Genomic DNA, 16,136 nt, shown 5'->3' with positions numbered 1-16,136 from the left:
ATATTCTGTAGGTGTAATCTTTACAGTCTAATGTTCAATGATTCATGTTAGGTGTCATAGCCAATCAAGAGGATGGAGAGAGAATGTTAATGTTGGTAATGAAGGCATAATGGATCAGGCTCATGATACGTCTAATTTAACTTCTCAACAGTAAAGGATTTGATGGATGCAATGGATTGGAAAATGGTTAAAGATAAATGGGATAAACATTTTAATTATGACATTTAAATCTCTAAAATGTATGGCTTTGGAATATATTTCTTAAAAATTTTAATTTACAATACTATGTCCATTTCAAAAATACACTAAATCATTCTTCTAATACACTAATCATCCCAAACTGGAACATACAAGGAAAAGAACATATGTTTGCAGGGCATGTAAATTATGGAATGACCTCCTATTATATCTGCTACTGCTACAAATTTGACACCATTACATTAAATATATTCAAGAATAGTAAATGTAACCACCTTATCATTACTTGTTTTATGCAGAATCTCATATATGCCAACATTTTGATAGTAAACGGGAGACTTGGTGCGAATTGCTACGAAGGCCTTGGGTTGTCCAATTTACATGGGAACAAGGGGGTGTAACCTCTGGAAACTAGCTATTTATTTAATGTAGGCCTATATAAGAAAACTTTTTGTAATTCTTATGATTTTAACTTGTGTGCTTCATTGAATCACATTATTGACTTCTGTGGTTATATCTATCAATTTCTCATTTGCTGGCCTCAAGATACAAAATCTTGAATCAATACTTGTCATAAAATGCATTTTGAATGGCCTTAAATTAATACAGATGTACTGAGCTGGAATTTCAGCAACTTAGGGGTGGGGGAGGGCAGGGTGGCTTCCCTCACCCTAGAATGTGCTACTGATCTGGTTAATGGGCTTCTTAACACATTAATTGTATTTGCTGCACATTGTGGTACTCATCAACACTGACTTCCAAAAGACAGTTGACATTGATATTAACCAAATAAAGTAGTAAAAACCTGCAAATATGAATTTGCGGGACTGGGGTTATCTTCTGGGATTCTTTCTTGCTTGCTTGTGGGAGGACGTCTTGATTTCCAGGAGACTTGTGAGTTGCGGGTTTTTAATAGGATATGGTTTAAAATTTGAATTAGTAAAAAAATTGTTAAATTTGGAATAAGATAAAAGAACAACGCCAAAAATATATGAACTTGTATAAGCACCATCAGATACAGTCATTTAGTGAAAAAATAATGGACATTTTGCTACATATTAAATTCATTAGTGACAATTCAACTTAATCTCTTGGCTACGTTAGCTGTAAATACAGTATATGAAATTAACTTACCTTTAACATTTGCTACACACTAATTTACTGTAGTTCTCATGAGGAAGTGAAGAGGGTCTTTTTTTTAATTTTCTTGCATTGATTTGAAGTGCGCCTCAAGGCTGTTTTATTGTGAGACACTATTAATCATAAATTTATAAATGGCATTTGGGAATGTTTGAAGATAGATCTGGGGTAAAAAGGTGCCACTTGTATGATTCAATCCAACCATGTCAAATAATATCCCAATAGATTTATATTTTACTTTCCTATAAATATGTTTTGTTATTGGCTTAAGTCTCATAACTTTACATATGGGGGTGTGCATACATAACATTCAAACATTCAAGTACATATATGGAAATAATAATTCCACTCCTATAGCACCAGCAACAACAATGAAAATTGAACCGAGGACAGACAAATGAACAATATATCATTACAAGTCTGATAGAATAAACTATACAAATGGCTGAGTTCATGTTTCTTGTGGTGTACAGAAAATTGCCAACAAGGGGTCTGACAGGGGGAATTTGTATGGCTTAGTATGGTCCAAATAGTGCTTTTAGACCACAATATTAAGTATTAGCAATTAAAATAACGTTACTTGGATCAGGCAAATATTTTTTTAAAGTTTTGATCCAACAATCTACTCTAGCCTCCACTCACCAATGCTATCTTTGTGGAAATTGCTCCTTATAATTTTATGTATTAGATATAACATGATTCAAAAATACAGTATTATACTAAATATTATGACGTTGTGTACAAAACACTTTTCACATCACTGTGGAATGTATGCTTTTAAATTATTCTATAAACATTTTAAAACTCTAAGAATGAAGTAGATTTCACACAAATTGTAAATTTATACATTATATATTGAGGAGTACAGATATGGAATGTGTGCATTTGAATGCATATATTTATCTTTTTCAACTTTAATTGGGTACTCATAAAATATTATCTTCTACATTTCAAAGTTCATTTCCATCACCATTTCCATCTCCATTTTGTCTTCTATTGGTATTAAATGCATAATTTGCTATTTGTATTCTGGATCTAAACTCTGCTTGGCTATGTATACGTAGGCTATTCTGTAGTAGGATAATGTTTAATTTGATTTTTTTAAAAATTTTGCTTCAAATGTGGAAGCAGTTTAATTGGCACAGCAGGAAACGGTTTCGTTTCTCAACCTCGAGATGTTCAATACCTTACTGTGCATTTCGCTTGTCCTTGAGCAAGGCACTTTTTACGTTGCTTTTCTCCACCAGGAGTATAAATGGGTATGTGGTGGGGTTGCCTTGCACCACTGGCAGCAACACAACATGAGCATGTGGACCTAATGACTAGGGAAAAACTTACAGCGATTCATATCTGTAAAGAAAGACACTATACGAATGATTAGATTAGATTAGAAGATACAATACAAACTTTAATCATATTATTCTTTATAAAAGTTTGGAAAATTTAAAAAAATATTCAGACATATATTATAATGTTTGTCTGTTTACATGTATTAAGATGGAAAACTACTACGATTCAGTCATCTATGAGCACTGTAGCCAGCAGAAACTCCATCTTGCCATCTCCTTGGAAAACAAGTGTGATGCAGCCAGAGATGCTACCAGTTGTTAACCCCAAGAAGGCAGCATTTGCATACCAATTAGTAAGTTCTATGATACGGGTCTGTAGATGTGTGAATATAAAACTTTATTGGAAGTAGTATATTTTTTATTCTTTGTTTACGACTCTAAATTGTTTACGGGGTGGGGGTGGGGGCTTTGCTCCTTGGTCCCCTTCTTCAGGACAAAGTTTTGGCCTACCTACTAATCCTCTCATTGTGTAAATTGCTCCTTATAATTTGACATTAGGTATATTTACAAGATTCAAAAATATTATACCAAATTTTATGATGTTCAAGTACAAAAAAAATTTTGTTATCTCTGTAATGTGTATTTTATTGTTATTAATTATTTTATTATTCATAATACTAGAACCTTAAGAAAGAATGAAGTAGACTTTAAACAAATTAAATCTTAAAATACAAATCTTACTCAAAATTATATATTCAGGAGCTGATAATGATTTGGAATGTTTGCAACTGGATCCATATATTCACCATCTGTAACTTGAATTGGGTTTTCATAACCATCATCTTCATTGTTTTCAGATTCATTTTCGTTTCCATTTCCATTTTCATTTCTATTTCTATCTCTATCTACATTTCCATTTCCGTTGTTTTTTCTAGAAGTAGTGAATATGTAACAGGATAATACCACACTAACCAATATACCTACAGCTCCAATAATCGACAATATAGCAATAACTGTATTATTGTTCTGGCCAGAAGAAAGATTTTCTTTTTCTGACAGCTGATCTTGGCTGATGGTTGTGGCAATATCATGTCTTTCTTCAGTAGATTGTGAAATGCTAGAAATGCTGATGGTTGTAGGAATACCATGAGTTCCTTTAGATTGTGAAATGCCAGAAGAGGTCAATTTACTTGTTGTCATTGAAGTCTGATAGCCAATGACACATTCCTTTGTGTCTGTTGATCTTGTACTGGTGGCTCTACATGTGAACCACTGATTGCTTGATTCAATAGAAATTGTGTATGACAATAATAACGTTTCATTAAATGTTAACTGTGCTTGGGATGTCAAGACACGACCACCAGTATTATCAATCCAGGTCAAGGTTATTTGGGGATCACTTGGTGAACTTGTGCAGACTATCTGTCGTCCAGGTTCACCTGAAGTGGTTGAGCAGAAAGGTTGAGGAATAAGGTTCCTTATAATAAGTGTAGACAGTTTTATATTGTCAGGTGGTTTTGTAGGAAAAAGTAAAGTACATGTGTATATGCCATGGTCAGTTTCTTCAATGTCATTAACTTGTAAACTTTGCATGTAGTTATTCTCTGAAGATGATACTCCATTAACACTGTACTTTGAAGAATTACCCAATACCATGTCATTGTTTGCGATGCGGGCATTCTCTTTCCACCATATTATCATCGTATTTTCACTCGTTATTTCAAATAGCCCCAATTTTATTGTACAGGTAAATGTAACTGCATCAGTACCAACATCGACAGTAATGTATTCTGGAGAAACTTTTACACTGTACGACATTACTTGCAGAGTGGTAGCTAGTATTATAATAGATGATAACACACTTTTTCCAGACATTTTTAGTTTTTTAAGCAATCAAAGTGGTCAATTATCTTGAATGTGTATTGTATGTAGTATCTTCTCCACCTGGAAGATGGTCTTCAAAAGAATTTCAGATCTGAAGGGAAAATATGGAAACCATACAAATTTAATTTCACCATACACCTTTTTTAAACAGAAACAATTCAATATAAAATATATTTTTCAACAAATATTGCTTCACTCTGTTGTTATTAGGAGAGACTTCACAAAGCATAACTGAGCCCAGTTTTTGTACAGTACAGTGACACTGGACAGATTCTATTATAAAATTAGGAATTACATTTTAAAATAAATAATTATGAATTGTTGTTTATTTATTATAGTAGATTTTAATTATACTTTGCAAGACGCTGGAATTGGCTAATTTAATAAGTTTCACAGTATACAGTAAACATTCTGTAAATTATAAATATTTTATGATCTGTTCCTAAAGATAAAAAAATTCAAAAAGAGAGACAGAGAGATAAAACAAATTTAAAAATTCTTAGACCATATTGGAATTACTTGTATATTTAAAAAGGTTAACTTACAGTAAAACATTTCATGTAGAATTTTTAAAACAATTATCATTAAAAAGTTATAAAGTAATGGTTAATGGTTATTAATTTATAGAGCGCAAAATACAAAAAGTCTCTAAGCTCTATCAGGCAAGTGTAAAGTAAAATACATTAAAAACGAAAATGAATTAATAATGAAGATAATTATGAAAAAAGGCAACTCAATATCATTGTTAAGACTCAAACTAGGTCTGCAATGGTATGATGTGCAGTATAAAATTGCAATATAGATATTAAACCTTCAGTGCATATTTAGTTTCATCTACCTACAAAATTCCACAGTTTGAGGGAGAACATTGTTCATGTATTTCACTGTAATTTTGAGTTTAAGCTAGCTGCAGCTAGTTTGAATGCTTAAAAAAACATATAAATTATTAAACATAAAAGTTAAAGTATCTATTTATTAATATTCAAAATATGTAGAAACATGCATATTGTTTTATCCACAATTTCATCATGGTCTTTGCTTAGACAAAGTTTGTAAAATATCCAAGCATAGAAAGTGACAAGTTACCCAACAGAAAAAACTCTGTGCAAAAAGATAGGAAAACAAGAAGAAAGAAAGAAAAAAAAAAAATCAGAAAAATAACAGTGCTTTTCCGCTAGTGCAGGAAAAACCAATAATCACATATTTTTGTTGTGCCAGTATGAAATAAAGAAAACCCCTTGATCCTGCTGGTACTGGTTGGAAACTATGAGACCAATTTTTTGGACAGCTTTGCTCTCTGTAGGGAAAATCCAAGTACCCACCCTGCCTGGTTGGTTTACCAATTGTGTTTTCCTGTCCAAGTATAAAAGTTATATTTTGTGTAGTGATTTTAGATTAAATTGAATTTCTTAAAAACATGAAACCAATATTTCTGCTAATTCTGGTATAAATTAGTAATTTCCTTGTTATAGGACGCGCGTAACATGGCTGTTGGTCATAGCAGAATTTTGTTATATACAGGGTCAAATTTTTAGTAGGGAATATATAACATTACACAGATATTAAAATTAACCAACTAATTTATACATACAGTACCACAATTTTTGTGAAAGTTCTGCTGCACTTTGCACATGTTACACCTCAGAGGGGAATTAAAAGAGTAATTTTTATTTCCTGATTTAGTTTTGTAGATGAATGATAATAAAATGTGTATTATCATTTAAGTTTATCAGTTTATTTAGTAAAAGCAGCAAACATGGTTAGAATTTTTTATTACACAGTATGTGTGCCCTGAACAATGGGGCCTTTGTATTCTTGGTCCTGCTACATTCCAATTGTATAAATTAAATATAGATATAGGGTAAAAACCCAGAAACAACAATCTACTAATATATACAGTACTGAACATAGCACAAGAACATCTAGAGCAGCCCTTTATAGAGGGAATATCAGAGGTGGATTTATGAGGCCCCCCCCCCCCTCTCCCACCTTTTTGAAAAGTGAAAAAAAGCAAAAAAGCAAAAGGAAAGAAAAATTGATCACCCAAAACGCCTCATAGGTTATTTTTCGAGCGTTTATAAAACAAAAACTTTGTGGGGGCATGCCTCCTGGACCCCTAGGTTGGTGTTATCTCAATCGGCCCCACTTTCGCCCTCACCCCCTTTCAGACATCTCTGGATCCGCCCCTTCTTAGCTCTGCTCTGTGCCTAAATACTGAACAATACACAACACAAGTTTCTGTAATCTCAACCTTGTCTTTTGACCTTTTTGTCCCAGCTAAAGCTCATAGACTGCTTCATTTAAATTTGTTGATGATCTGTTCATTAGTTTTTAGAAGCTGGATTCTGTAATATATAAATATTAATGTAATGTAGAAATCTGATCATGAAGTAAAAGAATGTACCCAAAACCTTTTATTTAGACTGTACGTTACAGGTCAAAACCACTAGATGCACATTGTAATGTAACATATTAAATCCTTTCCGAGCCACTTGGGGCTCAATGGGCTGGATCTTATCCCCAGTTTCCGTAGTGTGAAGCGGATGAGAGTTGTACTCCCCCTGGACGGGACACTAGTCCGTCGCAGCTTACTCCCCAACAGTTTTGCTGGTACCCATTGAGACTGAAGCAATGTAACTAAAGTGCCTTGCCCAAGAACACAAGCGAATCTGCACCGCAGATCAAAACCAGTAAATGCACATTGTAATGTAATGTAACATAGTTCAGTTAAATAGCACTTTATAGCGGAGTCTCAAAACGCTGTGGACTAGCTTCTACAGTAACTTTCTTCTTCCCTAATGGTCTCTTCATGTCTGAGCTACCAGGTAAATCGGCACCAGCTACTCTTGTCTGTCCACAACATTACAACCATAGCAGCTCATGACCAAAAGGACAATGTCAGGCACTCTGCAACAATTCATTGCCAGAATGTCGGAGAAAAATATTGAAACATGGTGTAATTTTTGTAGGGAAGTACTTTAGTCATTAATTCACATTCTCCCGATTGTATTGTTCAATAGGAACCAGAGTAATTTAGTCTAATTTAGTCTTCAGTAATATATTAATGATTAACTTTAAAAAAAGCAAAAAGTAACGATAACAGTGTTATTTTATTATGTAGGATCTGACTTGTACAGATTACAACATTCTAATCACAATATACTCTAAATAGCAGTGATCACATTTGCGCTCTAATTCGAAGCACAGACTCTTGCAGACCAAACCAAGTACTGTTACGATTTTTAATCCTGCGAGAAATCCACTCATGTGATATGAGGTGTATTTTTATTCAAATTTGAATTATGTGTAAAGCTAAAGTACATTTAATGTGTTCTGAGTTCCTATAAACTTACATTTTAATTGATAAACAGTAATGACCTATTTTTGTTTATAGTTCCTTATAGTCAGCAGAACTGCTGATTTCTTTTTTCTGGGCCCCTGGGTATCCCCTATCACCCAGCCATAGATTTCTATCCCTATTATAAATTACTTGTATGTATCTGGAGGTACTGGTAATTGAGATTCATTGTGGAAATCTACTCAAATTTGTCTACCGCAATCAAAACTAGTCATTTTGTAGGTATTTCACACTTGAATGATGACTACAGTGCTCTAGGAAGCAGTCGATGGCCCAGATCTAAACTGGCTTTGCTAGGATTACTTAAGTCATGCTTCTCCTATCATCCTTGTTATCATCATCGTTTTTAAAATCCAAATGCAGAAAGAAAATTCTAATATTTGAAGAAATTTATTCTAACAAGAAGTGCATTTCCATGTAAAAACTTGTTTTCTGGATTGAAAAGTGAATTCCACCCTAATCATATAATTCCACTATAGCAGTACCCATTAAACAAAGACCTGGATTTGCTCCTGTTATGACTTGATGGTCTATGACTGAAAGATTATGATTTTCAATCACTTTTTGTTTTTAAAATTGTGGTTTTTTTTTAATTTGTTGGTTAAAAAGTTTATCAGATATATTTAAAAGTGTGTTCATCACTGACAAATGATAGAATATTTTATAGTCTTTTTTATTTTATTACAAATGAAGATACACTGCATATTTTCAATGCTGATTGTATTATGTACTATATTGGTAAAACTGAAAAATGATTATATGCAGATATTTATTTTTTGTTAAGGAAAAATCGAAATAGCTGCGATGGCTAAAACCACTATATAACTATACTTAAATATACAGAATAAAAGAAGCTCCATATGCAAAATTACTATACCTAAAGATTTTTCAATAATTTAATCTGAAAATATTAAAAGCAAAACCAAAAATTATATAGTGGGGGAATTTAAGCCGTATCTCTAATGTATATACTTTTCTAACATGTAAGAACTCTAACAATAAAGTAAATTTAAACAAATTAAATCTTAAATCATAAATCTTATTCAATGTTATATGGGCCTATTGAGTTCTTGATAATAATTTGGATTGTGTGCAGTTAAATCCATGTACCCATCTTCGTCCAGTTGATTTCCATTTTCATTTTGTCTTCTATTGGTAAATATGTAACATGATAATGCCACACTGACCAATATACCTACAGCTCCAATGATGGACAATACAGCAATAACTGTATTATTGTTCTGCTTAGGAGAGAGGACATTTTCTTTTGCTTGTTTCTTTTTTCTTGTTGTCATTGAAGTCTGATCACCAATGACACATTCCTTTGCATCTGTTGATCTTGTACTGGTGGCTCTACATGTGAACCACTGGTTGCTTGATTCAATGGATGTGCATGATAATGATAACATTTCATTAAATGTTAACTGAGATTGGGATGTCAAAACACCACCAGTATTATCAATCCAGGTCAAGGTTATTTGAGGATCACTTGGTGAACTTGTACAGACTATCTGTTGTCCAGGTTCACCTGAAGCATGCCTGAAGTGGTTGAGCAGATAGGTTGAGGAATAAGGTTCCTTATAATAAGTGTAGACAGTTTTATATTGTCAGGTGGATATGAAGGGAAAATTAAAGTGCATGTGTATATGCCATGGTCAGTTTCTTCAATGTCATTAACTTGTAAACTTTGCGTGTAGTTATTCTCTGAAAATGATAATCCATTAACACTGTACTTTGAAGAATTACCTAATACCATGTCATTGTCTTTCCACCATATTATCATTGTATTTTCACTAATTATTTCAAATAACCCCAATTTTATTGTACAGGTAAATGTAACTGCATGAATACCAACATCGACATTAAAGTATTCTGGAGAAAGTTTTACACTGTATGACATTACTTGCAGAGTGGTAGCTAGTATTATAATAGATGATAACACATTTTCTAGACATTTTTTTGTTTTTCTTAAAGAAGTCGATTATCTTGAATGTGTATTGTATGTACTATCTTCTAAATTAATCAACCTTGAAGGTAACTTCATCTGAAGGGAAAATTTGGAAACCATACAAATTTGCTTTCAACATACACATATTTTAAACAGAAAAAAATTTCAATTTGAAATATTTTACAACAAATATTGCTACACTCTATTATTATTAAGAGACTTCACAAAGCATAACTGGGCCCAGTCTGTGAACAGTAGTGACACTGGAGAGATTCTAACTAGTGTATAATTAAGAAATACATTTTAAAACTAGATTTAAATTTGTCACCGACGAATTTTAGGTGATACACGGATACGGTAGTGATCACATGATCTCTATTTTTATAATTCTGGAACGATTGATCATGAAGGAGGCTGTTGGTATCAGAATCAAACCAGGCATTAAAAAAGTTAGGTAAATTTGTTAATACAGTGTCAGTATGTTGACACAAACATGCACACAAATTTGTATGTTTCATGCGTGCATACGGCGTTGTTTAGGTCCTAAAATGACTGAAAAAGAATTGAAATTGAGCTTCCGTACATGCTGTGTGCTTGAAAATTCGCGCACGGAGTGAAAAATTTTGAAATGCTCAAAATTGCCTAAAACGTACTCTGATTCAGTCAAAAAATGATTTTGAGCATTTTGAAATTTTAATGCACATGTACGCGGAAGCAGTGATGTACGCGCAGATGTTGACAAGGATGAAAAGTTGACGCTTGATATGAAGTATACTTGTGCCAAGTTTCATTAAAAATGCCTGTCGGTTAGGAATTTATGATCAATCATAAAATTTCACAAAATGGCATGTAGATGACGTCAAAAGACTGTGAAGTCACCAAAAAAGTCGCATGCAAAACTTCAGATATAAACCTATATGCTGGCCAACTAGGATAGAGCCTGTGTTGTTTTTGAGAAAAGCCGCAAACAAAAAAAGGGGGAAAAGAATATAAAAAGAAGAAATAAATAAATAAAGTAAAACAAAATCATAAGAAAAACCATAGGTGTAGCAGCATATCACCTAATAAATAATTATGAATTGTTATTTATTATTAAGTAGCTTTTAATTATATTTGCATAGACCCTGGATTTGACCAGTTTAAAAAAAATGTATAGTTTAGTTAAATTCTTGGACCGTATTGGAATCACTTGGATATTTAATAAGGTTAACTTACAGTAAAAAATTTAATGTTGAATTTGCAAAAAAAGTATCATTAAAAAGTTATAAATAAAAAATACATTAAAACATATTATGTTCATTATCTTTGGCTCCTTTATTATGTGGAAGTGGTCACATCTACTGAAATCATTTTTCGCTGTTATGATCTATAGACTGCATGGTACCAACATAATTTTTATATGAAAATGAAGAGGAACATCTAGTGGTTCTTATGGTAACTTTTTCTGGTTTACCTTCATGCTGAATTTTAAGAAAAATTGCTGCTTTTTAGTGTGGATTCTGTAGGCCAAGCTTTCTTATCTAGAAGCTATTGTTTAGAAGAACTGACTCATTCAAAGCTGCTTGTATAGTTGTTTATCTGAAGAAATCAATATGGTCAACTTGAGCCTAAGCTCAGCTTCTACAGCTATGGATAGTAATCATTTGCATGAAATGTATGAGAGTACCTGTGCGACGTTTTCGACAATATTACCACCAGAATTACTCCCACTACAAAGCTCAACTCCTGTAAGCATTAACAAACACAAATCTGTGTTTAAGTCTATCTCTTTTTCAACACAAACGACTGTATCTGTATCTCAAGTTGATGTGGATACCCAGACACCAAAAAGTTGGGATCAAACACCGGTCTTAAAGAACAAAATCAAGAACTTTGAAGACAGAGTGACAGACCTTAAACATCAGCTTAGTGAGTACCACGATATCCATTCAAATTTTGTTCACTTAACTACGGCTTTTAAGGATTTAAGTGAGCGCAACAACTCCCTGGAAACACAGTTAAGGAATCTACAAATGTTACTGGATGAGAAGCCTTTTCATTTTCAAGCTCATACAAATAGTAAGCCAGCCACAAATTATCCTTGTTCGGCTCATGCGCAAATTGACTTACATAACTCGTTCAGTGCACTTAGTGTTGATGATTGTGATGATTCCGAATTAGTTGAGTCAGATACTGAAGATAGCGTAAAATTGCCGTCACCTTCAACACCAGTGGCATCTAGAACCACAAGTAATGAAAAGCAAAAGAAGGCATTTGTAGGTGTATCAGCACCAACAAATTCTACATTTGTTGTAAATGAAGATAAGAAGCCGACGACCAACTTAATTATTGGAGACTCAATGTTAAAACTGATTAAAACCAGGGGCTTATGTTCCACTAGCGTTCGTACATTAAGAGGCGCCAATTTGTTACAAGTTCACAGATGCCTAAATGAAATGGATCTTTCCAATGTTCGTAATGTTGTATTACATGCTGGCACAAATGACTGTAGCAATATGGACATTTCTCTCAATCAACTGATGCTTGATTTCCATGAACTTGTTGCTGAATTACAACCGCGAATATCAGGAAAGATTTATATTTCAGGAATTTGTCCTCGCCTTGACGATCTAGAAATCAACAAACGTGTTCTTGAACTTAACAGAATGCTTAAATCTGTGTACGGTCAATTTTTTATTGATCACACTAAAGCCTTTACTACAGACCGAGGATTAAATTCCTCCATGTTCACACGCCATGGACTGCATCTCAACACTCGCGGCACGACGGCACTAGTTAGAAGCATGAATGTCGTAATACGGGTATTGAAGGTGAAGACGCAGATCCATCACAGCCAGGAGAGAAGGCAACTGCATGAGAATACACAGTATTCTATTTGCCATTTTTGTGGGGAAAATGGACATGTTAGAAGAATATGTTATCATCGAAAGCCTGTTGTTTGTTGGCAATGCAGGCAATCTGGTCACAAAGCTAAGTTCTGCTTAAGAAATAAAAACTGAAGCTCTGGCAAGGAATGTGAAGCCGTTGAAGAGAAACAACATGCTGATTTAATTATGTCAACTAATGTAAATGTTGATATAAATGCTAAAAATTCTGATCAAATAAATTCTAGGAAGGGCCATGTATTAAGTACTAACCAAATAAATTCTACAAAGGGCCATGTAATTAAAGCTAATACATTAAATATTTTTTATTGTAATATTAGGAGTGTAAAAAATAAAATTAGGGACCTAAATGTTAAATTTTCATCTTCTTTTTATGATATAGTTGCAATTTCTGAAACTTGGCTTGACAACTCTATTTATGATAGTGAGCTTTTTAATGCTGAACATTCAGTCTTCAGGAAAGACAGAAATGCACATGGTGGTGGAGTTTTAATTGCTGCAAAAACAAATTTAAAACCAACTGAACACTTGGAATTAAATGACAATAGACTTGAATTAAGCTAGATTGAATGTTTTTGTAGTATTGGTAAAGTTCTGGTCGGTGTATTTTATAGACCTCCATCTTCACCTGTTCAATATTTAGAAGCTCTTTATGATAATTTAATAAAGGTACAAAGATTAATGATTAACTACAAGATGATTATACTTCTTGGCGATTTTAACGTACATATTGACTGGAGTGACTGTGATGTAATTAATTGTTTATCTAATTTAACTAGTCAAGCCCAAAATCTTATCAATGCAACTTGGTCATCAGGACTTACACAAGTTTTGAATCAGCCCACATATATTACACGGGATGGCACTAATCATTTTCTTGATTTAGTATTTGTTTCAAATCCCCTTTTAGTAGATAAGTGTAATATTTCTGATAATTTTGAATCTTGTGATCATGCTGCTATTGAGTTGTCTCTTAAAATTCCAAATAAGCATGATAAAGCTATTATTAAAACAGTTTATGCTTTGCAAAATGCTGATTATGATAAAATGATGGGTATATTAAGTAATTTTAACTGGGATAATTGTTTTGAAACCGATGATGTTAGTGGAATATGGGAGAACATTATTAAAAATATTAATCATGCAATTTCTGAATCTGTACCAATTAAGAGAAGGGGTAAAACAAACTCATTTCCTTGGATTACTACAGATATCAAAAAGATGTGCACAAAGAAAAGGAGGTTGTATAAAAAAGCAAAGAAATTATATAACCAAGTAGCATTAAATCAATTTAAATTGTATAGTAAGAAGGTGAATGCTGCAATTTATTGTAGTCATCGCAATTATGTGTTGAATATCTCTAATAATGCTTCTAGAAACTTAAAACAATTCTGGTCCTATATAAGATCAATTAGACAGGACTCGGAGGTTATTAGTTTTAAAATTAATAATGATACTGTTACTAACGTAAGTGATCTGGCAAATTTATTTAATAGGCATTTTTCTAACACTTTTTGTGATGACATTGACAGTGCTGATTTAAGTCAAAATGTTTCTATAAATTTTGATGATATGGAATTTGTACCTTTCACTGTTAGAGAGGTATACTATGCTTTAGCTAAATTGAATGCCTCAAAATCCCCTGGAACCGATGCCCTCCTGCCTATTTTTCTGAAACAATGTAGTGCTGAATTAGCACATGTATTATGTAACTTTTTCAATTTATCTATACAGAAGGGTAAACTACCTAAACAATGGAAGGTTGCAAATGTTGTACCCATTTATAAGAAGCAAGGAAAGCCAAAGGGAGATCTGAATAATTATAGACCGGTTTCATTAACCCCTATTACTTGTAAAATACTCGAAAATTATTGTGTAATCGTTTGTATGAATATTTTGAGATAAACAATATTTTATCTGAAAACCAGTTTGGTTTCAGGCATGGATATAGCACTGAACTCCTTCTTACTAAAACATTTCACTCTTGGGCTAAATATTTGGAGTTTGCAGATTATAAAAGTGTTGATGTTATCTTTTTTGATTTTTCATCAGCATTTGATAAAGTTCCACATAATCGGTTAATCAGTAAACTTCAAAATAGTGGTATAAATGGAAATATTAAACTATGGATAAGTGATTTTTTATCACAGAGGAAGCAGCGAGTTGTGTATAGGGGAGCACAATCCGAGTGGGTTAATGTGAAATCTAGAGTGCCCCAAGGATCCGTTTTGGGTCCACTTTTATTTTTAATTTATGTGAGTGATATTAATCATGGTATTTCTTCTGATATTATACAATATGCTGATGATCATACTCTTTCCCGGCCAATTAAAGATAAAGATGATTCTAAAGCTCTACAAAATGACTTAAATAAGTTGTATGAATGGTCAATTGTTAATAAACTCCCTTTAAACATATCAAAATGCGCAATAATGCATATATCAAGATGTAAAAATGTACAATCATATGATTATACCATTGATTCCAAATGTATTGTAAATGTAAATAACTTTAAGTTTCTTGGAGTTGTTATTAATTCTAAACTTACATGTCACGCTCAAGTAAATTATGTATGTACTAAAGCTAGTAGAATTCTTGGTTTTGTTATCAGGTGTAGCAAAAATATGTCTTGGGAAGCAATGCTTAACCTGTATAAAGCACTTGTATTGCCTATTGTAACTTACTGCTGTGCAATGTGGTCACCTGGTGATAAACATAACACTAACAAAATTGAGAGTCTACAAAGAAGAGCTACTAGAATTATTATGTTTAGAAAAGAAGGTAATTTGGAAACATCCTATCACTATAGGCTAAAATCTTTAAAGATTCTTACTATAGAAGATACTTTTAAATTACAAAAATTAACTTTAGGCTATAAAATTATCAACGGCTTTTGCCCATCTTCCTTTGATCAATATGTTAATTTTAGTGAAAGGTGTAAGGGTAGACTGATCCATTGGAATGCAAAAGGTAATATCTTTCTAAATTCTGCATTTGTTGCATTTCCAAGACTATGGGAAGAAATTCCTGTGGATATTCAACAATCAACATCAATTGGAAGTTTCAGATCAGCCCTTATAAAACACTTCCTTTCAATCAAAGATACTAGAAATACAAGATAGATTTCTCGCATTGTAAAAATGAGGCGGAAGTGGTGCCCAACGTAGGCGGCGCCCTTCTTTTTAACCATGCAAGTTTCCTATACTTCGTGCCCAACGTACAGGGCGCCCTTCTGTTGCTAAGTATATCCAGACGCAAAAGGCGCCCTTCCTTTTCCACTAATAGAGGAAAACTTTTTCACTAAGTGTGCGTCCGGCCATGCGATTCTGCGCTGTATTGTTTTATTCTTTACTGATTCATGATTATGCTTTAATTGTTTTGTGTATTATTTGGATAATAGCAACGATTTCTACCGCCACCAAGGAGGTTATGTA

At 33.0% G+C, this 16,136-nt stretch overlaps 1 protein-coding gene across 1 annotated transcript in view; it reads right to left on the bottom strand.

Annotated features, from left to right (window-relative positions):
• Positions 1-2,465: 2,465 nt before the first annotated feature.
• Positions 2,466-16,136, bottom strand: part of LOC117123146 — a 24,252-nt gene continuing 10,581 nt past the window's right edge. Inside the window, exon 2 of the mRNA XM_033268996.1 lies at positions 2,466-4,602. Within this exon, the coding sequence (XP_033124887.1) occupies positions 3,375-4,502 (1,128 nt within the window). The 5' untranslated portion in view covers positions 4,503-4,602 and the 3' untranslated portion in view covers positions 2,466-3,374. The remainder of the gene's footprint in view (positions 4,603-16,136) is intronic.

The sequence above is a fragment of the Anneissia japonica genome, unplaced genomic scaffold (genome assembly GCF_011630105.1).
Source record: "Anneissia japonica isolate Jap-2015-1 unplaced genomic scaffold, ASM1163010v1 scaffold7968_len47610_cov122, whole genome shotgun sequence".
NCBI classification, from domain to species: Eukaryota; Metazoa; Echinodermata; class Crinoidea; order Comatulida; family Comatulidae; genus Anneissia; species Anneissia japonica.
Note: the sequence above shows the minus strand (reverse complement) of the source record. Positions and strands in the feature narration are given on the sequence as shown.